The following is a 23,613-nucleotide window of genomic DNA, read 5'->3' as shown; positions in this document are numbered from 1 at the left end:
CCAAATACAACTTTCACATGTAACCACAATATCATCACTTACCGGTCTGTTAATAGCATCTTATAAGAAACCACATCTGACATGACAACGCTAGCGCTTGAACTGTTCATTAAAGTGCCTCAAATGAAGTTTAAAAACTTTGTTAAAGTTGGTGTTAGGAAATAAATTTCATGTGTATTTATAAGTAAACTGCAGTATTAAGAGCCAGATGGATCCAGTGCTTCTCAAGTTTAATTGTACCACTGTTTCATGAAGTGACTATAAGACGTAAAGGCTGCGTAGTTACTAATCTCAACAAAAGGTACTTTCGCACAGCTCTGTTGACCTCACCCAAGAACTACACACAACTTCAAGGCCTTTTTTTTTTTTTTGGCGTACTAGCCGCCTGGTGGTTGGTATAGCAAAATGATTTAGTTCCATACACACACCAACATCACATATAAGCTCAATAAAGCCTGGACTTTAGTCAATTTCACTATGTTGTTATTTAGAGCTGCTTTATGTACATTTAATTTTTTTTTTTAAATAGTTATTGGCGTCACGTTTAGTAGCAAGGGAGGGAAGGGAGGACCCGCAGTCAAGAGAGCCAGGCTGAGCAACCAAAAGTAAAATGTAATGACAACTTACGGAACAAAAAGGCGCTGCAGGGATGGAAGGGTAATCCAAACGCACAAATCCAACAGAAACTGGTGAAGCACACAGGGAACAACATGACAGATGACTTGACAAGAGCAAAGGCAAAGGTAGAGTTATATATACACACCTGGGCTGAGGGGTTAATGAGACACAGGTGAAACTAATGAGGGGGCGGGGCCACACCAGGAGAAACCAATCCAACAATCAAGGAGGGGGGGCACACAGGAAGTAAAGCAAGACAAGAAACACCAAGGAAGAACTTTACAAAATAAAAACAAGAAACACAAAAAAAACTAATAAATGACAACTCTGTAATATTTACATTTAATCCTCCATTGCTGCCATCTGATGTTTAGTTCCAGGTCTCAGTGTTGTGTGATGGATGGACCCCTAAGTATTCAAAATGCCAGTTTTATTGGAGAATTGAAATTAATGTCTTCTATGTAATCTTCACACTTTCTTCATCCTCTCTTCCTTTTCCAGTTTCTCCTCTTCCTCCTTCCCAGACTACTTCTCCTTCCCCTCCCCCTCATCCTCCTAATAATTCTCCCCTTTCTCCTTCTTCTTCTTTTCCCTATCTACTTCTCCTTCTCCTCATCCTTTCTTCTTTCTTCCTCATTTTTCTTCCTTCATCTTCTCCTCCTTCATCTCCTCCTCCTCCTTCTTGTCCTACTCCTCATCCCCTCTCGCCTTCTTCTAATTATCTTTCCCTCCTTCCCTATCTACTTTTCCTTATCTTCATCCTCTTTTCTTTCTTCCTTTGTCTTCTCCTTCCCCCTTCATCTCCTCCTTCTTCTTGTCCTACGGCCCATCCCCTTTTTCCTTCTTCTTCTCCTCCTTCATCTGCTCCTCCTTGTCCTACTCCTCATACCCTTCCCCTTCTTCTTCTTCCCCATGTCCTTCTCCTCATCCTCTTTTCTTTTCCTACTGTCTTCCTTCGTCTTCTCCTCCTTCATCTCATCCTCCTTCTTCTTCTTGTCCACCTCGTCATCCCCTTTCTCCTTCTTCTTCCTCTTTTCATTCTACTTTTCCTTCTCCTCGTCCTCTTTTCTTTCTTCCTTCTTCTTCTCTCTTCCTTCTTCTCCTCCGTCATCTCCTTCTCCATCTTCTTGTCCTCCTCCTTCCCCATCTACTCCTCCTTCTCCTCATCCTCATTCCGCTCTTCCTCCTTCCTCCTTATTCGCCCTTCTTCTTCTGCTCTTCTTTTGCTGATTCACACAGCGTGGGCCAGATTGGACCCTCTGGCGGGCAGGTTTTGGCCCAGTGGCCACATGCTTGACACCCCTGATGTAGACAATTTAAATTAAAGAGAAGAGCATGTTGTGCGTGTGGATCAATACAATCATGTGGACGTTTTTTTCTTGAAGTTAAATATTGCGGTGGATCTTTTAGCCCAAAAAATCATTGATGTCAAATGAAGAATTGACACACTGCTGAAGACTTTCAAGCTAAGTGTGACCCAATTTAGCAAATCAGAAGTTTGAATCCAGCAAGTTAAGAAAAGGTGATGCAACCCAGTGCTTACTGAGGGGACTTTTTGTTTTGCATTTAGCAGCCACACAATACTGGAGTACTCTCCTTCTCCATTACACAAAGTGATGGGCTGTACAGATAGCGGTGTTGACAGGGCCTTTGTGACTCCGCGGAGCACTCTGCAGGGCTGCGTATGCTGCCGCTGCCTCTCGGAGAAAGAAAAAAAAAGATGATGAATGAAAGTCCTCCTTTGTGGTGTGGGCTGTCCTGTCGGTGTCACCAGCACCAGGAGAGAAAGCCTCCCTCCAGGCTTCGCTGTGAGTTGCATGACATTCCCCTCCGCCGAGCCCAGGCCATTCATAAAACATGTGCCCCAAATGCCCCCTGCTGGTAGTCTGCACACCCTGCCCGTCAGAAACCGAGGCAATCATCCGACCCAGGCGAGCTGTTTTCCTGCTCTGGATGTGATCCGTGTAAACAAACATCCCCTTGGTAATAGCGCGAAGGTCTTGTTAGTCTTGTCGTAGGAGAAGTGGAAGGGCTCGGAGAAGTTCCCCGGACATGAATAATTGAACAACCTTGAATATGTTGTCTTCTAGTTTGGGTGGCGATAAATAAAACCAACTTTCAAACAATCTGTATCCACCCACCAGGTCCCGACCTTTCCTCCATTATGAGCGGGGCTTTGAAGTGAGGTTCATTTTCCTCCGTGCCCTTGTGTGTTCCCTCTCCCCGCCGGTGTCTAAGCCCCTCACTCTTTTGTCGCCCTCCCTCCTTTTATGCTTTTATACCACATTGGCAAGTTGCTTCAGCTTCTCTGGTAAATAAACACACAGCTCTGTCTGCCATCCCCAAGGCTGAGGCCTCACAATGACTATTCATAAGGACTAAATCCTTTACCCAGATAAACACCCGACGACAAACACACTCATCATGTGTCCCCAATCCAGCTTTGGAAGGGAAAAAAACATGGGAGACAGACTAAAATAAGCCTGGGGGGGAAAAAAAGGACTTTAACAGGTGAAAGAAGGTTTTAACATTTAAATTCACCAGGCAAGGCTACGAGGATACGCAAAAATAACTGCAAACACCCTAAATTAAAATGTAGAATTAGCATAATATAATAACATTCGCAAGAATCAAAGAAAGAATTTAAAAAGTTAAGGCAACAATTTCCATGGATCTTTTTAACAAATTCCAACTCAACCACAACTTAGTAAATCCCACAAGACTTTTATAGTTAGAGTGAGATTAGTATGATTTGAGTACAACCAACATTATTCAGGCTTAAGATGAACCAACTCAGTTTCTAGAAAAAGCTTTGGTGATTTATTCAAACGCTTCTTCCAGTCTACGACATACACCGATCAGGCATAACATTATGACACACAGCAGTAAACATGCTATACAGTAGTAGCAAAGAATTGCATGAGTAGCAATAGAGAAAAAATTAGATAAGAAATTAGAGGATAGGTGCGAGAGAGAATAGAGTAGAGGACAGGTGCTCATTGCATCGTCCCCCAGCAGCCTAGGCCTATAGCAGCATAACTAATGGATCAGTTCAGTCCAGCCCTAACTATAAACTTGATCAAAAAGGAAAGTGTTAAGCCAAACCTTCAAGGTAGAGAGGGTGTCAGCCTCCAGAACCCAAACTGGGAGATGGTTCCACAGGAGAGGGGCCTGATAGCTGAAGGCTCTACCTTCCATTCTACTTTTTGAAATTTTAGGAACCACAATCAGGCCTGTTGGGATGATATGGTACAATCAAGATGCGAGCTACGCCTTTAAGGGCCTTGTATGTAAGCATCCTGCTGGGGATGGCTGCGGACATTGTCATTGCTACGGGGTGGGGGTGTCTGGTCTGGTCTAGGTGGGTTCTACATGTCTAAGTAACATCCACATGAATGAATGCCAGGTCCAAAAGTTTCCCAGCAGAACACTGAATTGTCACAAGATGGTCAATGTTATTCACTTCTCCTGTCAGTGGTCATAATGTTGTGGCTGATTGGTGTACTTTATGCTCAGTTTGTTAATTAGATGTGACGGTAATTTTTTTGTCTTTGTCTAAATATTGGCATTAAATCAAAAATTAGGTTTCGAACAAATAACAAAAGAATGCATTTTAAGGAAAGAACATTGTACAATTTAGATGTAATTAGAGCAATCCAAGGACCCAGACCATCCTTTTTTCTCAGTGTGCTTCCTCAGGCAGAGTTGGACTCTCCACTGATTACCCCTTTAATGAACTCAAGCAGATTTTAATTCAGATAGAACCACCAAGGCTGGCTACCCCCGTGTGAACAATTTGTTGAAAGCTTTTCATCAGCGGGGGAAATGAAAAGCCTAAAGCTTCCGTCGAATGGTGCTTTTCGGAACTGCCACATTTCCTGAGTCACTTTCCCATCGAGCACCTATCGAAAGTCTTAAGAGATTCGCTAATGAAAGACATCAAAGTCCGACTCTGCACGCCTCATCAAAGCAGAAAACTGGAGGAATCCGTGCTCCGCCTTACGAAACAAACCTCCTCCTAAGGTGGAAGTGCCAACACGTCTGCTGTCTGCGGTGCTTAGGGCAAAATGAAGCAGTAATTTGCCTCCTCTCTTCTTTTTTTTTCACCCCCACCCGCCGAGGCAGAGACCGAGACATGAACAGGTGGAGTCACGGGTCTGAGGAGGGGAGCAGAAGTAAATGGCATGCCTATCAATTAGCCCCGCCTTGCGAAAATGTGCACCGAAAGAAGAAAAAAAAAAGGAGAGAGACAGAAAATGAAAAGGAAATTGAAATGTGTGAAATGAAGAGAGAGAGGGTGAGAGACAGGAAGATGATGCAAGGTTTCATTTCGTCTACAATGAGGCTGATTAGTTGATGGGAAGCAGTCGGGGTGACAACACATCTGTGAATGAACAGGCTGTAAGTGGTAATGTCACTCACAGGGCTGTGCCGGGGAGATACAGGCAATTTGACTGTCACCACTCACATAAAGGATCCGCACATTACAGCTCCCAGATGGAGTCCAAGTTATAACCTGCATTTTTTTTAGGTGTCACTTTTGTTGCTCTAATCTCGCCGCTACGAAAACGACAGTGACTCAGCTGGTCGTACGTCACAGCTGCCAGCGCTAACAGGAAGAGAAAAGGGTGACGGTACAATTATGTATGATATATTTTTTCACCGTCTGACATTTTACGGATGGATTTCAAGCACTTAACCGTGTACCTCGATGTCTGGGAAGACCCTCAGTCATCCAGGTCATTGTATATCTAAAAAAGTGCTAAAAAAGACAAGTGGACCTGCTTGAGTTTCTTCAAGATGGTACTCCTCTCTTCTAAAAGACATCTGCACACTTAACACCGACAGAAGTAGTAGTCAGTGAAATGCAGCCAAATACTGCTAAATTTGTGGAGCATTGATGTGGAACTCAAGGGCTTCAAGCATGAGTGTTTGGCAACACGCTGCCTCAAGAAACCAGCCTCTTACCAGCCTCTATGTGATTAAGAACCTGTTGAAGCTTCAAGCAACGCTAGATGTAGCTCGATCTTAAAGATCTTGTAACATTTTGAACAACGGCAATCATGAAGGTGATCTTGTCACAAAATTTTTAAGACTAGATCGAGACATTTTTCGATTGCCATGGTGGCACTCCATAGGTTTCCAGCCATCCTTGCTCTTTGGACCACCTTAAACACCTAAGGTCATTTTACACCAATGAGGCATAACATTATAATATTGTGTCGGTCTACCTTGTTGCCTCAAAAACAGTTGTGATTCATCAGAGAATGGGCATGGGCCTTCTGAGGGTGTCCTGTGGTGTCTGGCAACAGAATGTTGTTAGTGGGGGGCCTTTGAGGGGAGGGGCCTCTGTTGATCATCCCACAGATACTTGATCAGTTTGGGATCTAGTGAATTTGGAGGCCAGGTCAACACCTTGAACATGTAATTTTCCTACTGAAGGAGGACAGAGGACAGCATGTACTCTAAATGTTCTGCGACTGCACAGCCTCATACGCACCAAACTGTGATGCACTGTGTGTCTTGACAAGTTTCTATCAGAAACAGCCTTAACTTCTTCAGCAACTTGAGCATCAGTAGCTTATCTGTTGAGTTGGACAACACAGGCCAGCCCTCGCTCCCCACGTGCATCAATGAGCCTTGGCCACTACAAGTTGCGAAGTGGGTCCTCCGTGAACCAGATTAGTTTGTCCAGTTGCAAACTGGGAACACACCACAAGAGCTGCGGTTTTTGAGATGCTCCGACCCAGCCGTCAAGTCCTCACAATGTGTTCACTCAAATCCCTCAACCTAACCCGAACTTTCAGGGCTAAACCTTCACTTGCTCTTTAAAGGTTTTTTTTTTTACAACCTGTACCTTATTTCTGGCATAAAATACGATTGTTTACTCGCCCATATAACTTTGGTGTCATTTGTAGTCGTTCGTCAGATATTTAGATCCACGCATATCCATATAGTGGGAGTGACTGGGGCACCGAAACGCAGCCTCTAAATAATGCATTATCTGCCGCAAAACTCGTCTGTAGATTGACCTGCTAACCTCTGACCTTGATGATGTCATCTCTGGCACCGCGCGCACCCCTCATGGCTTGTTTACCTGTAATTTGTTACTGCTAGTATTTGGGGAGGGGAGCTCATTGAAAGGAGGATGCGGAGGCAGAGAGAGGAACAGCTGGCCAAAGAACAACAGGTAACTCCAGACTCAACGGGGAATATCACTAGTGTATTGTAACAAAATATTGATGAAATTAACAAGTTTGGCAGCAGATAATGTGTTATTTAGAGGCTGCGTTTCGGTGCCCCAGTCACTCCCATTACATGGATATACGCGGCTGTAAGGGCCCGTCCACACGGAAACGCAAAAACGCCGAAACGCATAAGTTTTTCATCGTTTTGGCCTTTCGTCCACACGTATCCTGTAAACGCATTGCCCTAAAACGCACTTTTCTGAAAACAGGTCCCAGGGTGGAGAAATTCGAAAACGCAGCTCTTGCGTTTTCATGTGGACGGCGAATACGGGGAAAACGATGACGTCATCGCTACACTCCCGAGCAGCCTTCCACATCCCGCGAGACGTCTCGTAACAACATCAACAACAATGGCGGACTACATGCTAGTTTTCATGCTGGAGACGATATCGAGCCTATTAGGGTTACTAGGGCAAAATATCATGCTCCTGTGCCACCACGCTGAGCAAAAAAGGCGATTTGTAAACAGCGCTCAAGCTTTATGCGCATGCTCCGCATCTTCCTCTCCATTTTTGGTGAATTTCTGAAACCGAAACAGCGCCACTTATAGGCCTGGAATAGGAAGTAGCGTTTTCGGTCGTGCTGAAACGGATCCGTGTGGACGCGGATATTTCTTGAAACGATGATCGAAAACGGAGAGGGAAAAGATCGTTTTCGTACGTGTGGACGGGCCCTAAATATCTCCTGAATGACTCCAAATGACACTAAAGTTATATGGGTGAGTAAACGATCGTATTTTATGCCAGAAATAAGGTCCAGGTTGTAAAAAACAGTAGAACCCCTTTAACTCGTCGAAGTAGTTTCTGATAGGTAAGACCCACAGATGTGAATTTTTAAAGCCCAACTCCCCACCAGTCCTTTCGAACTGAAGAAGCTACTTGGATAAAACATCTTCAAGAAACTCTACAAGGACATAATTACCCAATTTCTGGTCATTATGTTGCGGCTAATCAGTTGAAGACAGACGTAAAAGACAGTAAATATTGGACTTAACAACTGTCAGCTGGCCTGAAGCCGCACAACTAAAACAGTAGTTGTAGCATTTTTATTGCTCTGTAACAAGGAAATGTCTAAATTTACATCATGAGATAAAGCACTGAATGTCCACGAGGGAAATTATCTGAGTTGAATAACCACGGGAGGAGTAACCTTCTCTCTGGTTTGGGCTTTTTAAAAAAAATAAAAAACTGTCCTTGGTCACATGTAGCTCATTGGTGCAGCTTCAACCTTTAACTTCAGTGCAACCAAACGCCAAAGCGTCCGCGTCAAACCCTTAAACGAATCTGATTGGTTGCCGGGGAGAGGCGTTCTTCATACTCACCTCTGATTGGCTGAGACGGCACGCTGCTGACATCAAGGTCGTACGTCCCGTCAGCGTGTATTACAAGGAGTTTTTTTTTCTTCTTGTTCTTCTCGTACCTGCACAGTTACAGTATTTGGAAGATGGCGAGCTGGTGCGTACGAGCCGTGAGACAGAGCTACTCACTCGTAGCTTCACCTGCGCTAATAAGGTAAACAAGACATTAAAAAAACAACGAAACAAAAAACGCTAGCTTAGGTTGAGTGGTTATCTCCTGACATCCCATGGTTGTAGCCGGCTAGCAACGTTAGCTTTAGCAACCGATCATAGTCCTCACTCTTGACCTTTATATAAAATATACAGACATAACCTCAACTTAGAGACGTGTATATGGTGTATATGGGAGATGCAGGGGATTTAACTCAAGCTAAAACATCGTTGTCTGTGTGTGACATTGTTAGCATGTCATTGCTAGGAGCAGGGGGGGGAGATGATGACATAACCTGACATAACCAGCATGTATGTAGTAATGGATGTAGCTCATGCTAAGCTAACGTTCAAACCGTGAGATACTCTTGTAATAACAGGGTTTTAATCTAAAATAGTGTGTGTGTGCTCCTGTATGTGTTGTTTTTGTGCCGCTAATTAGCTGTTGTGTTTGTCTATGGTATGCTAGCAAGCCAAACCAAACTCCATTCATTATTCAGCTAATTTAAGGCGCATGCTAGTGTTTTGTTTACACCTTTTACGTGACGTTAAATAAGCAATTTATGAATGGGGTTTGACTTGGTTGATGACATCCAGTGACATAAGTCTGCTCTACTACTTTTTAAGTGTCCCAACAAAACTACAACCCCACTATTACATGTGGGTATTAAATTGACATGTAGGGTAGTTGCATAACAGTTTGAACTCGTTTGGCTGTAGTGCTAATTAAGCTGCCTGATGCCATCAATTAGCAGGTCTGTACAAAGAACCAAAATACCTTGTGGAAGTAAAACAATATACAGTACATACAGTCTAATTACATTGTCTAATCCGTATGAAGCAATACTACCTGGTATAAGGCAGAGACACTCACGACTTATTCGTCCCTTCCACCCAGGGCGTCTCCGCGGTTGCTGTGCACGGCCACCCAGCAGAAAAATGGACACCAGGGCTCAGAGGAGGAGGCGGCCGAGAAGCCGGAGCAGAGCGCGGCAGAGAAAGTCCTGACGGAGGAGAAGACCCAGCTGGAGGAGCAGCTCAAGGACATGACGGTAAGCCTGAGCTGGACCTTCGAAATCACGCTCGACTAGTTGATTTCTCAGTCACGCCTCTTTGGATTGTGGCTGAAGTTGCATGAACTGAAGGAAGACATGGTTAATTGAAATAAACAATTGAGAGCTTAATCACTAAACATCCTTAAACAGAGGTTCATACCAGCTCTTTACATACATTAACTCAATTGATAAAAGCGTATAAAAGTGAGTGTTTAAACCGTCCTCTTCTTGTTTTCACCACGTTTCCAGGAAAAGTACAAGAGGGCGTTAGCAGACACAGAGAACCTCAGGACGAGGAGTCAAAAGATGGTCGAGGATGCCAAATTATATGGTAAAGACTTTTCCACACATGTGCACGGGCCTTTCTGTCAAGTAGAAAGTCCTGCAGTTACATGAATCCACCACTAGATGTCAGAAAAGGGCAACCCTTTGACTAAATGCTGTCTTCTTCTGGTATAACAATTAGCATATGGTGGCTAATGTTAGCAGACTTGATATTGTAAATGGCATGATGGATTTTCCCAATGAATACATCTGCTATGCTACATTTTAGCATGTGTTAAATAGAGCTCAGGTTACGTAGTCTTGAAGTTTAATATTGTTGAACATGTTTCCTTCACCAGGGATTCAGGGTTTCTGCAAGGACCTCCTGGAGGTGGCCGACATCCTGGAGAAGGCCACGGAGAGCGTGCCCAAGGAGGAGGTGACGAGCCAGAACCCTCACCTGAAGAACCTGTACGACGGCCTGGTGATGACCGAGGTCCAGATCCAGAAGGTGTTCACCAAGCACGGCCTGGTCAAGCTCAACCCCGACGGCCAGAAGTTCGACCCCTACGAGCACGAGGCCCTCTTCCACGCCCCCGTGGAGGGCAAGGAGCCCGGCACGGTCGCCATAGTCACCAAAGTGGGCTACAAGCTTCACGGCCGCACCCTGCGGCCGGCGTTGGTGGGCGTCGCTAAAGGCCCGTAGAACTGCCGACGGTCGTCCGCGACAAAGTGGGATTAGTGTTGCGTCCTGGTCGACGGGTGAACCTGTCCCCCCCCCCCCCCGCCCTAAGGTGCCTCAAAAGAGACAGGGACCCATCTGAACTTTGTATCTGGGGAAATATAGATACACTCTGTTTGGCACAAGACAGTCTTTTCGTTAATAAAGTTCGTCTTCGGTCATGCGAGTCGGTTTGTCAGATTTAAGTAAAAATCACCTGTTCACACACTTTCATGTCTGTGAGTGAGATACGTCATAAAATGTGAAGTACATTCAGAGAGCGAGTGGTGCAGACGCTGTGCTGCTGGTGTCATTCCAGACTTCTGTTTAAAACCCTTATTAATAATATTATAATAATAAAAATAAAAATATATAGTAATCTTGAACGTAACTCCTCGGTTGTGGAATCTCGTTTTGTGAGTTTGAAAGTCACTCTGTGAATAAATCAAGGAACAGTACCGAAGGACGTGACAATAAAACGGAGCTATTACTTTATACTGATGCTGGCTTCTTTATTCCAACATCTCATCTCTGCTGTAGTTTGGCTATAGCCGTGCTGGACGGTTGCGTTCCAGCTTTATCCATAAACCAGTCGAAGAATTGTGCTCGGAGCTTTGTTCAAACTGCGTCAGAATAAAGTGATAAGCTTTGAAATCCTACGTTGGTTTGAGTGTTTTGACTTCTACATACGTATTTTATCTAAAGCGTGAGGAGAAAGGTACGGAAGCTGAGAACGGCCATGGACTTTTTATTTTATTTTTTTGTGCACTGTTATATCGTGATAACGACTTATTAATTCGTTATCTCGAAATAACAAATTAATTCATCATGTGTTCGTCTTGACTTCAAATTAATGTGCTTCCACGAAGACTTCCGTAGCGCCACCGGCCGTAGCCTACCAGTAAGTTACACTTTGTTAGTTGACTGGGTTTGTTTTGGGGCTACCGGTTAGCGACGGACGCCGTTCGTGGCACCGCATTTGTTTGAAGTAACCAGTAGTGTAACTGGTAGGCAACGGCTTCTGTCGTCTTGCCAGGAGTGAAAGTTTTGTTTCTTAAACGCGTATGTAGGTTTTTATTAGCGTTAAAACTCACAAACTATCTTCACTTAGGCCTTTTTATGCTAAATAAACTACTCCGAAAAATAACTGTGCATGTAAGTGCTGTAGCTTCTAGATATAATAATGTGAAGGTATTTACTGTAAGTCCACAAAGTTGGGGCTTAACTTGGTTCTGAGAAAGTTTTCGCTAAATAAAATATACCTTTAACTCGTTAATCTGGAAGCTAGCCGTTAGTGGCAGCGCATTAGTTTGAAGTCAAGACGAACACATTATGAATTAATTCGTTATCTCGAGATAACAGTCATCACGATATAATATGGCCGTTCTCGGGTTCCGTAGAAAGGGATTTTTACACAATACAAAAAATACCAAAAAAAATACACTGTGTATTACAGTATAGTTACTTCTGAAACATATTTGGAGGTATAAAGAATATCCGACGCACTACTTCAGTAAAAGTAGTTTTACAGTAGTGGTATACTGTGTGCAGTATTTTTAAATAAAACTACTGCAGTAGTTATATAGACATATTTGGATCAAGTACCAAAATGTATTCATTATTTAGAGTATATATGGCTATTATTATAACTATTGGATTGTAATAGTTGATGCGTCCATGGAGTCTTTATGGTATATGGACTATAACAGTAAATGTAGGGAGTGTAGATAGAGGTAGGTAAAAGAAACGGAAGAAAATTGTACGACTATTTGAATCTGTTCAATCTCAACTTCCCTCAATTTGAATCTAATTAACATGCTGCTCCCGTGCGGCCGTTCAGACAGCCTCCGTAACAACAACAACTCCCTTTGTGACTCCTGACGCTGAACGACCAGCCGAAGAGGAAACGGGACTATATCAAAAGTATAAAGTAATTTGCACTTTTTAATACACATCCCCATACGTGCCATCTCCCCAACAACAAAAAGCAACAGAACAGCAAAAAAAAACAAAAAAACAGCTCAAGAGTTTCGGACAGGCTGCGAGATTTTTTAAGACGCCCCCCAAAGCCAAACTCTCCGTCCTCGTAATCCAAAAGCCTTTCCGTTTTATTACAAAAGCTATAAAAATTCTCCAAGACACAAAATACTGTACATTTCACAGGTCAGTAATTATATCTCCCCTCTCCCCCTTTTTCAATTTATCTTATAAAATTATTTACATTTTGGTGTAAAAAAAAAAAAAAAAAAAAAACATACAGCGAGACATTTACAGCGAAACACACCACATTGGAAATAATCCGGAACATTTGGTTGCACGTGCGGAACAACTCCGCTGTCGACATCTGAAGGAAAATAAAATAAAAATAAAAGCCCGTCCTTGAAATACAAAGAAAAAAAATAAAAATCATCATGTAGCTTCAACTGGCAGTTTCTACATTAGCCTTTACGGAACATTCTGGGTCAGGTGGAAGTTTGGCTGAAAGACGCTCATCAGGTCTACTTTACATTGACAACGCAGCACTCATCCTCAAACAGGATCTCCAATAAATGCACTGCGATGGTCTAGGAGCTAATCGTACTGGAGTGGACCCACTATCAGAGATGGACATACAAGAAATTTGCTCGGAAGACGCTGAAAAGCCCTCTAGGGTTTTCCAAAAGACTTGCCTTTAGTTTCGTGCGGTCAACAAATCTCACAAAAAAATTCTGCTCATGTGTTAATACTTTCTAATTTCTCCCCCAAGCCTGTCAATTTCCTGTATATGTGTTAGATTAGTTGTAAATTTGAGCACGTATTATTCAAATGGGAGAAAAAAAAAAAAGTGCATTTGTTGGGGACTATTTTCTGCTGCGGATGAATACACATTTGGTCTCCAGATCGTTTACGATAGCAGGATGTTGCAAAGTGGGACTTGAGAATGAGAATAAACCACCTCAGAGCAACAGGAGTATATAATACTTGTTAAGGACGCACCGAAAATCTTCGGCCGAAAACCGAAAATGCACTTTCGGGCCGTTTCCGACCAAAATTTTATCGCCGAAACAACACGGCCAAAAATTTTCTGTGCATCCCTAATACTTGTTGGTCTTTTCATGAAATATATTCGTAGAGTTTGAGTAAAACATAACATGGAATGACGAGGATTCGGACAAAACCAAATATTAACATCCCCTTCCACAACTGATCCCCAACGTTCAAGTTCATAGACGCTACATTAAACGACCTGACCACTACGGGGCTAATGACATTCGTGACTTGGCGTTTTTTTTTTGTAACCCCCACCCAAGCACCATTTTCAATCAGACACCGTCTTAAGAGACAAACAAAGAGACAAACACATTCCAGCAATAGGAGGTAACATCTGCACATTCTCACGCCTTCCTTCTTTAATTTTAATCCTTCTGCAAAACGGCGGCCGATTCAATAATCTCATTTACATTTAAACAGCACAATGGCTACCGATCAGCTCGAGAAAAGCGTGTAAAGCAGGCAAATGATATTGGGTGAGAACAACCAAGGTTTAATCCAAAAAAGGTTCAAAAAAAGGCAACTGGACTTGTAGAGTTTCATTCTCTACAAGTCCAGTTGCCTTTTTTTTTTTTTAACCTTTTTTGGATTTACCATGACCTGGATGACATCAGAGAACAATAACCGTGTTGTGCACCTGAATGTTAATGATTAATGATCTTACACAATCAGCTTCTTCACCTGTGCGGACTGTAAAATACCTACAGGTGCAAACAAGAACCAGACCAATAACCAGGATTTTCAAGGGAAAATACTACGTATGCATTCAATCTACCTCCGTGCGCATTTAACAGATCAACATTTTCATTTAAAGGTCACTTTCTATCGACTGGCAATTAAATTCAGCAAGTAGCAGCGCCGAAAAGTCCTCAGGTGGGCAAGAAGGGGCCGCGTTGAACGAAGGCGACAATCAATGGAAGCGACTGACAGGTTGATTGACTTGACGCAAATACCGAGTTGCTCTAAAGTCTCTCTAAAGGGAGGAAACAAGGTCCTAAGCTTTGGTTCCTACCACCAATCACCGCGCTGATAGCTAGCTTGGAGCGTCGAGTGAAACCAGATGGAGCGACGGTAGCAGCAATATTTTTTATCTTCTGCTCGTTTCACTCTTAAATACACAAGAGGTTTACCTAGAGCGTTGAGCGTCCATTATCAACGAACTGACAGATTCAAAGCGATGGGCAAAGAGCCAGTCGCTTGCTAAGTTGTTGGGGCTGTCACCTAATTATTGTAATATTTATATATATATATATATATCTGCATTACTATGGAACCAGGTGTCTGTGCCAAAACGTCCAGAAAATTGATGTATGAAGTTACTGCTAATGTAATCATTTGATCCAAAATGGGTTCCAAGTGTACTGCTGATGCAAATCCAGCATTTCTTACTGGTGCCGCTTCACATTAAAAGCCTTTAATTGGCAAAAGATTACTTTTATTACAAAGTTATGACAGAAAATTTTTAGGGTTTTTTTTGGGCTTAGCATTTGACGCTATCAATCTTCAACGTAATGGGACAAGAAGGAGCAGCCACAGTCAACTGTTGGGTGAAGGGCTAGCTGACCTATTGCACACCAGCTTTCCACTGTGCCCTGCTGTCTGAAGGTTTGTCCCATGTGCTCACAGAATCACAGGAAAAAAAGGCCAATTATTGTCCGACTCCTTTATTAAAATGACAGAATTTTGTTTTGCTGCCCCCGAGGATTCTTTCAGCGGTAGGTGTGACACCAGGTGTCGCCAGATCAACCAGGAGTGAAACCTCAAAATATGTCTGTGACGAAATATTTCGCACCGCAATCCTAATATTCATATAAACACTAAAGAATGGAAATCCCTAGCGTTATACACACCGGCACTCATTTGCATTTTTCTTCACCGACTTTCAGAATCTGCGCTACATTTGGATAGGGGTATTTGCCTACGTGTCGTGGGATCCTATCTCGGCACAAAAACCCGTTGAACCATCAGTTTCGGTTCAACGGATTCAACAGGAAGGCAGGGTTACGTTAGAGCGAGGTCGCAAATGTCTGGGCACCAATCGAGATTTAGCCGATATATTTACGATAATACGATCCGTCAAGCTTGATGTCAAACTAGACGATGGGAAGAATATTGCTCCGGTTTGTTATCACCCGTCCTTGCGACAGCCAGCAAGGGAAAAACACCTGAAGTTGATGACAAGCCTGGCACAGGTAGACTCAAGTCTTACCAGAAGATGAAAAATACATTATGGGGAACAAAAATTTAAAAGGTCTACATGCGATTTGATAGTCCTACGACCAATCATGTTGTTCACAAATCCAACTACACGGCAAACTTGTACGATTACTTTTCTGTCCATAAAGCTCCTCCAGTTGATTTGATTGGCGTGGTAGATCTTTGCCAGACCAACATTACAGGCTTCCGGGTTAAAAGCTGACAGGAACAATTACTAAGAACTTGCTGAGGAGGTCTAATATTCTCATTCGCTCTTCTTTTTCCGCATTAAACTGGCCGTCGCCCTGTCACCGGTTGGATTTACGGTACTTTCAACACCGATACCTTCAGTGAACTGTATTGCAATTACACGAAAACAACGCTGCCGCTGTGAAATACTTGTTAGCACTGTGTAATCATATAGAACCTTTGTGGATGGGAAGCAGCCACAGATCTGTATTCCACCCCCGTTCCTTTCCAAATGCAAAAATATAGGCTTAGCTTTGTTCATAGCCCTGGTATGAAAATATACTTTTTTTTTTTCCTTTTTCTTTGCAATGTACATATTCACAAGGTCAACCCTAAAATAAAATTAAAAAACAAAAACAAAAAAACAGTGTAAACCAGTAGTCTCGCCTCCTCAGCTTTGTACTTCCCGACCAAATGCTACGAGGCGTCTCGCGATATCCAGCCGCTCTCCGTGAGGAAGGTGAGAATCCGTTTCTTGAGAACCTTGTCCAAGTAGCTGGGTAGCCGGCTCTTGCCTGGTATGCCTTGCCTTTTCTGCAGGTGATCTTTGATGATTATGGTTTTGACAGTCAGATAGCGCGCCGGGCTGAGGTTGAGAGAGTTGCACAGCACCTTCTCCCTGTCCGACAGCAGCTCGAAGCCCGTCAGATTCTCGATGGCGGCGAACTCGCCGTCTTTGCCCTCTTCTTTGATTCCGCCGCCGACTCCCAGCCCTCCGCCGACGCCTCCTCCTCCTCCTCCTCCTCCAGCTCCGCCCCCGAGTCCCATCCCGGAACCGAGGCCGCCCCCTCCCGAGCCGCCCCGCTTGGAGGTGACCACGCTTTTGTTCTCCTTGCGCTTCTCCCGTTTGTGGCGTGCTGCTTCGTATTCCGCAGACTCCTCCAGGCGCGTGATGCCGTTGCGGCGGTAGCGCTGCAGCTCGCGCACCTTGGCCCTCAGCAACCGCTCTTTGTGCATGTTCTCGAAGAAGTCCTCAAACTCCCGGTGTGCCATGAACTGGCAGAGCCCCCGCAGCCTCACCCGCTGCTCCTTCTCTTCCTTGGTGATCTTTCTCTTGGGTGTACTCGGAACAGGACCTGACCCTGCTGCCGTCGTGGAACCCGAACCTATTGCACCGCCGCCGGCTCCTGCCCCACCCACGCCGCCAGCAGCACCGACAACTCCCAACACTCCAGGCTTCTCCTTCTCCTTGTCTTTCTTGTCCCGGCCCAGAAACGCAGGCACCAAGTTGTAGTCGCGAGCAATGTTCTTGCGCCGCTGCCGCTCTCTGAGTTTGCGCACGTACATGTCCACGTGGGCGCGCTTCATCTCAATCTCCACGTCCTCGTCGTCGTAGTTGACCGACAGCCCGCTGATGAGCTTCTCCGCGTCCTGGTCGTACTCGATCTCGTAGTCGTCGCGCAGCGGCATGTAGCCCAGCTGCTGCTGCTCCGTCTGGCTGATGTCCAGCGGCGGGAGCGGGGTGGTGAGGCTGGGCGACAGAGGCCCCCCACTCGGACAGGTGTGGTCCGTCACCCGGTTGGGGATGCTATCGGGGATGCAGGCCTTACCGAGGTTTCCGTGGATGTACATGGTGACGTAATGCTCCATGACTTCCTGAGGTGTCCGGGACGCGCCGACGTGAGCGGCCATGTCCTCCTGGTAGAACACAAACAGGGAATACTAATGAGGATGGTGGGGAAAAACAAAACTGAAAAGCAAGCGGTCCTTAAACCTGTTGATTTTCAAATAAAACCAAAGCAAGCTATCTGAGGTCACTAGAAAACATCACAAACTGAACTATTCTGAATAACATTAAAGGTGCCATGATGTAGAAATCGCGCTTTACCCTTTTTTATTCATTAATACACTAAAATGGTGACAAAATAAATTATAAACCAGCAATTATCGTAACATGGCCCTAAAACAAACGCCTGGACAAAGGGGTCGATTAGTAAAACTTAAAGGACCCTATTTTAGTCTAATGCTTAAGAATGACAACAAGAATAAGTACACTGTATGTACTGTTATGGTAGTACTGGTACTAGTAGTGTCCTAGTTTTAGTTAAAGTGGACTTTTAGTAAATTTCTACAATATTCTCGTCCCTTTAGTTTTAAATTCGGTTTGTTTGGTGACTTGTGTGATTTGGTTTTTTTTTTAAAGGACACACTTACTTTGCCGTTTGCTACAACTCATCATCTCCTCAGTTTTAAAGTGACATGTTAACGTTTTCTTAGGTTTCTTAAACTAATGCAAAGCCGCTCAAAACTAAATATGCATCCCTTCTTCTGTTCAAGAGGTCAATAATCACATATTCGTGCCTCATACTCCAAACTTTAACGCAAGTAAAAAAAAAAAAGAAAATGAATAGTTTCCCTCCAAAGGTCATTAACGTTGTTGTAATATAAGCGTTCCTCGCTTTTGACTCCTTCTAAACACTTTAAAACGAAAGTAGTGTGACTACATATTATATATTGTTGAGGTAAGTTCATTTAAGTAACTTTAATAATATAAAATTAAATAAAAAAAGTGATGTACCCAGTTTCCAAATCCATACTGCTCGATAGCATCGAGTAGCGACTGCTCTTCCCTGCTGGTCCATCCTCCCTCAGCCTCGGGACCCCAGAGAGAGAACCGACCGCCGTCGACTTGCTGGTAGCCGTGCCATCTCCGGTGGTTGCCGATTTCCGCGCCCGCCGAGAAGCACTCCGGGCACAGCTCGATATCCGGGCAGTCGGTGCAGCGGAGCCGCAGGTTCGTAACGTCTGCGAGGCAGTTAACGCAGTACTTCTTTCCCAGGTCGGCCATCTTGCCTGGCTCCTGCTTCTTGTTGTCGGAGGCACAGCTTCGCGCCTGCGCACCGCCGGCCTCGCGCGACGAGCCACTCAACATCCTGCTCGTTAATATTCATGAGGACGCGTCGGGTCGCCTGTGATTGGCTCTCGGGCCTAGTTTCCACGACAACACAAACAAAACCAAGAGTTTCATTGACTAAAGAAGTGTTCTGTCTTTATAGCTGTATACACATTAAATATCACCTCCAGGGTATATATTTATATAAATATAACTGATATTATTATTATTATTATTATTATTATTATTTTGACAAAATGAACACAGAGCAAGAAGACAAGGACATGGAGAAGGAAACATCAGAAGAGGAAGGAAAAGATGGCCCAGCTGAAATGGCCACATCAGATCATGAAGAAGAACACGCCGAGGGCAAGAAAGCCTCAGAAGAAGAGCCCTACGACGAAGAAGGCGTCATCCGTGAGCCAGAAATGCTCGGTGCAGACGAGATCCCTGGTGCAAGTGATGACAAGAAGATGAACGAAGTCCATGAACGGCAACTCATCCGTGAAGAAAGTGTTGTTTTTGAGAATAACAGCAGTTGTGACGATGGAAATCCCAGGCTGCATCTTGAGACCCCGGATAGGGACACAGCCAGTCCTGCACAGGAGGAGGAGGAGGAAGAAGAAGTAGAAGAAGAAGAAGAAGAAGAAGAAGAAGCTGACAACGAAGTAGACATCAACTATGAAGAGTGCATGCGGCTCCTGCAGGAGCTGTCCGAGCAGAGGGATCAAGCCAGCCAACGCAACAGCCAGCTGCAGGAGAAGCTGGCCGAGTACTTCTCCAAGAAGGCCAAGGACGGCATCCAGCTGGAGGACGAGATGCCTGTGACGGCGCAGCTGCAGGAGTACGAGCAGTGCATCAGCGCCATGGTCGAGATGAAGCAGCAGCTCGACGTCGACTCGGAGAAAGCCCGGCAGCAGGCGGAGGAGTTCAGACTAGACTCCCAAGAGAAGCTGGATAAGGTTGGTGTTATTTCAGGAGCCTGTGCAGGTTTCCCAATCATGATCAAACTTGAGGAAAGTTTATTTATAGGTCTTGAATCTGCAGGCGTGCATTGCGAACTTTTATTTTTACCCATTCTGTGTTCACATTCCAGCTTCTTTTTCTTTATACGTCATCTTTCAGGTCACGCAGAACTCTTCCAGATAACACAACAATCCCCCCCTCAACCCAATTAGTAGCTTGCACTATAGAATTTTATGTTTCACGCCACAATGCACCTTGGGAGTTGTAGTCAAACACAGTTCCAAATTATGGCAGTTCCATGTTCATTAAAAGTGAAGAAATGCTCCAACTTTGCGCCACCTTTCATTGCCTACGGCTGGCGTTGATACGTCCGCAGATACAGTATCTTACATGACAAGGAATTAACTTGCTAAAAAAAAAGTATGTAGACACTGACTTTGTGCAACTTTTTATGATTTCCTGAAAAGCTATTTTACCTGCCATCTTTTTATGATTTTTTTTATGAGGTTCCATGGTTTCATTTGTCAGTCAAATCTGATCAAACCATAACTATACGGTCCAGATAAAGCAGGTTAGAGTTACAATCTGCAACTTTAACTATTCTTGTTTACTGAAGAATATCTTAATGATTTAAAGGTGAACTACCGTTTTTTACAACCTGGACCCAATTTCTGGCATAAAATACGATCGTTTACTCACCCATATAACTTTGGTGTCATTTGGAGTCATTAAGCCGATATTTAGATCCGCGTATATCCATACAGTGGGAGTGAATGGGGCACCGAAACGCAGCCTCTAAATAACGCATTATCTGCCGCAAAACTCGTTAATTTCACCAATATTTTGTTTTGATACGCTAGTGCTATTCCCCGTTGAGTCCGGAGTTAACTGTTATCATCATCTGGGGTCTGTAGATTGACCTACTAACCTCTGACCTGGATGATGTCATCTCTGAGCGCCACGCACACCCCACGGGGCTTGTTTACCTGTAATTTGCTACTGCTAGTTTTTTGCAAAATGGCTGAATATTTTTTCTGATTCTGAGGTTGTGGACGACGACTTTGTTTATGATGGACGTCCTTACCGTTTTGAGCCAGAGTATAAGGATGAGGAGCTCGTTGAAAGGAGGAAAGAGAGGAACAGCTGGCCAAAGAACAACAAACCGCTGCACGTCAGTGAATAGATAATAGGTAACTCCAGACTCAACGGGGAATAGGACTAGCATATCATAACAAAATATTGGTGAAATGAACAGGTTTCGCAGCAGATAATGCGTTATTTAGAGGCTGCGTTGCGGTGCCCCATTCACTCCCACTACATGGATATACGCGGATCTAAATATGGTTCGAATGACTCCAAATGACACCAAAGTTATATGGGTGAGTAAATGATTGTATTTTATGCCAGAAATAAGGTCCAGGTTGTAAAAAACGGTAATTCCCTTTTAAAAGAATATATTCGCGATTAGAAACCACATTCAGGGGCCTGTAAATGATCCTCTGTCTCTCCGGTCAGAAGGAATACAAAGGGTCTACACATGCTGCATTGGATTTAGTAAGTAGGATGTGCCATGCATACTGGATCACTTGGAAAGCACTTTGAACTGAGGAATAAGGGCAAAGAAATTTTCAGAAAACAAAGTCTAGAGAAAGATTTTGAACATTTAGCAAATCCTGTTATAGACATGACTACAGCAATGTTGTTCAAACTATTTCCAAATGTGCTGTACGGATCAGTGGCCAAAACGTCCACATCTTCGTCCTCAGGTGGAAAATGAATGGCGAGCTTTGCTGGCACTGAAGCGGGACGTAGCTGTGACGGCGCTAAGCCGACGCCTTGGCAAGGAAGCGGCTCAGGCCAAAGTGAAGTCCGTCCTGACAGCAGAGCAGCACCGGCAGGAGGAGCTGATCAAGCAGCGCCTGAAGTACTTTAAGCTGACGATCAAGATTTGCAGGCTGGAAGCGGAGCTCCGTGAAGAGGAAGAGAGTGACAAGGACCCCTTACAGATCCAATTTGATCAGCTGCAGGCTGAGAGGCTGGAAAAGAGGAAGCACGATGAAAAGGAAAGTGAGGAACTGTCAAAGGTGCAGAAGAAGATCAACAGCTGCTTGGAGGTAGGTTGATGAATCCACTAGTCCAGGTGGTGTCAAGTTCAAATATCTGTTGCTGCTAAAATAGACATTTCCGTTTTCTTCCTGCTGCGTAAGCTCCTGTCAAATGTAAAGGAGAAGCTGTACTGGGGCCAGATGGACGTTCAGGCCAAGGAAGAGCAGCTTGCAGAGGTGGAGGCCATACTGACTAAGAAAAGGGAACTCCTCACCAGGACCAAGCAGGTGCGTAACAACCTGCAGAGGGACAACCTGAGGCTGAAGGAGCGTCGTGGACTGCTGGGGAACATGGCCCTGCTCCGAGACTTTGAGGACACTGTGGACGCCTCGGACCACCTGGAGGAACGACTGGAAAATCTAAAATGCCCACAAGCTGAGTTTGCTTTTAGCTGTGGCAGATGGAAGAAGAAGCTGGAGAAAGAATACGAGTGAACGATCAAATGATTAACACAACACAGGATTTTCCTTTTGCCGCCATTTGTAGTTTCACATTAAAAGCCTTTAACTGGGAAATCTCTGGAACACTGGAACAGTCATTTTGCTCTGGTCTGGGCATTTTAATATGATCTCATTTCAGCAACTGCTGCTTTTCAGTCGCTAGCGCCTAGGTTCAAAGGCTGGATGGTTAGGTGCGTGTTCTCATGATCTCAAAAAGAGCAAATAAAAAATATAAACAAAGAGAATGTGCCAATTCACTTTCATGCTCAGAGAAAAATCAAAAATTTCTCTATCACTCATTTGTCTGTGTGCTGAGTATGGAGCAAGAACCACAAAGCAATTACCTTAGCTTAGCATAATTATAAGAACTACGTAGGCCTACAGGAAATGGCCTATTTACAATCATATCCACTTTATTGACCATGTATACAAGTGCAAACAAAAAAATTGTACTCAAGCTATCCAGGTGGGACCAGTTTTTCGGGTTAAGGTGCTTGCTCAAGGCACCTGGCCCATGGGCGTGGATGGGATTTAAACCGGGGACCTTGCATTGGCTCATTTTACTCTACAGGGGGAGCTAGAGAAGCAGCATTGGGATTGTAAATTCGAAGCTGTCATGTTTGAGCTCAATACAAATTAGCAAATCGTGTAGCATGACTAATAAAAACATCATATTACATTGTATTTGTGTTTGAACACAAAGAAGAAGTCTGCAATGAATACATCAGCTCACAGCTCACACATTTATTATTGAACGATAAAGCCAAGCAGAAGATCTGGATATTTCTCACTGTGTTCTGTTGCATTACAGTTTAATTATGAACTTGAATCTCAACCACCTCAAGTATCACATTTCCAAAGCAGCTGTTTTCTTTAGTTGGCTGGATTTTCCAGCTTCTCCAGCAAATCATTAAACGACGGCGCTGATGAGTCCATGCAGAATTTAGTTTTATCTGTCAGGGTGACCCTGTATAGCAAAAGACAAATAATATAAATACAGTATCTAATTCTTCTTTTGTATGCCTGCATGATTCTGGAGTTTTGAGAATGCTTAAAAAAGTATGTCAACTCATGTTTACACACGGTACAAAAGAGCTAGATTAGCCGTAGAGAAGGACTTACCAAACAATGGTAGGACAGCCATCTGATGGCATTTCCATCTCCAGGGACTCTACATCCTTTGGATCAATGCTCTCCAAGTAACTGCAGTATGTGCAGTATGATGACACTTCCTTGTGGTGCGAAATAACTTCATACAAAACACACATTTTAAAGTTACCAAATTACGTGAGCAGTCACTTCAGCTAAAGTTATTTGAGGTTTTCCAAAGATCATCATTACTGCAACATTGCTGTATTATGTCTCGTCTGTTGGTGCTTA

The 23,613-nt window shown here is 44.0% G+C and overlaps 3 protein-coding genes across 3 annotated transcripts; 2 read left to right on the top strand and 1 right to left on the bottom strand.

Annotated features, from left to right (window-relative positions):
- Positions 1–7,872: 7,872 nt before the first annotated feature.
- On the top strand, positions 7,873–11,064 carry grpel1 (GrpE-like 1, mitochondrial). The gene is made up of 4 exons (XM_084541423.1): positions 7,873–8,377; positions 9,272–9,425; positions 9,678–9,759; positions 10,052–11,064. The coding sequence occupies exons 1-4, from the start codon at positions 8,310–8,312 to the stop codon at positions 10,396–10,398; spliced, it is 651 nt and encodes a 216-aa protein (XP_084397549.1). The 5' UTR covers positions 7,873–8,309; the 3' UTR covers positions 10,399–11,064.
- Positions 11,065–14,046: 2,982 nt separating this feature from the next.
- tada2b (transcriptional adaptor 2B) lies at positions 14,047–18,760 on the bottom strand (the record flags this gene model as incomplete). The annotated part of the gene is made up of 2 exons (XM_084545842.1): positions 14,047–17,526; positions 18,407–18,760. The coding sequence occupies 2 exons, from the start codon at positions 18,758–18,760 to the stop codon at positions 16,306–16,308; spliced, it is 1,575 nt and encodes a 524-aa protein (XP_084401968.1). The 3' UTR covers positions 14,047–16,305.
- A 159-nt stretch (positions 18,761–18,919) lies between these two features.
- Positions 18,920–23,201, top strand: cfap184 (cilia and flagella associated protein 184). Its single transcript, XM_084545853.1, has 3 exons — positions 18,920–19,683; positions 21,454–21,801; positions 21,895–23,201. Exons 1-3 carry the CDS (start codon positions 18,979–18,981, stop codon positions 22,225–22,227), a joined length of 1,386 nt encoding a protein of 461 aa, XP_084401979.1. The 5' UTR covers positions 18,920–18,978; the 3' UTR covers positions 22,228–23,201.
- The last annotated feature ends 412 nt before the right edge of the window (positions 23,202–23,613 follow it).

Source organism: Chelon labrosus (assembly GCF_963514085.1).
Source record: "Chelon labrosus genome assembly, chromosome: 1".
NCBI lineage: Eukaryota > Metazoa > Chordata > Actinopteri > Mugiliformes > Mugilidae > Chelon > Chelon labrosus.
The sequence above is the reverse complement of the archived record's forward strand: the minus strand, read 5'-3'. Positions and strand labels throughout refer to the sequence as shown.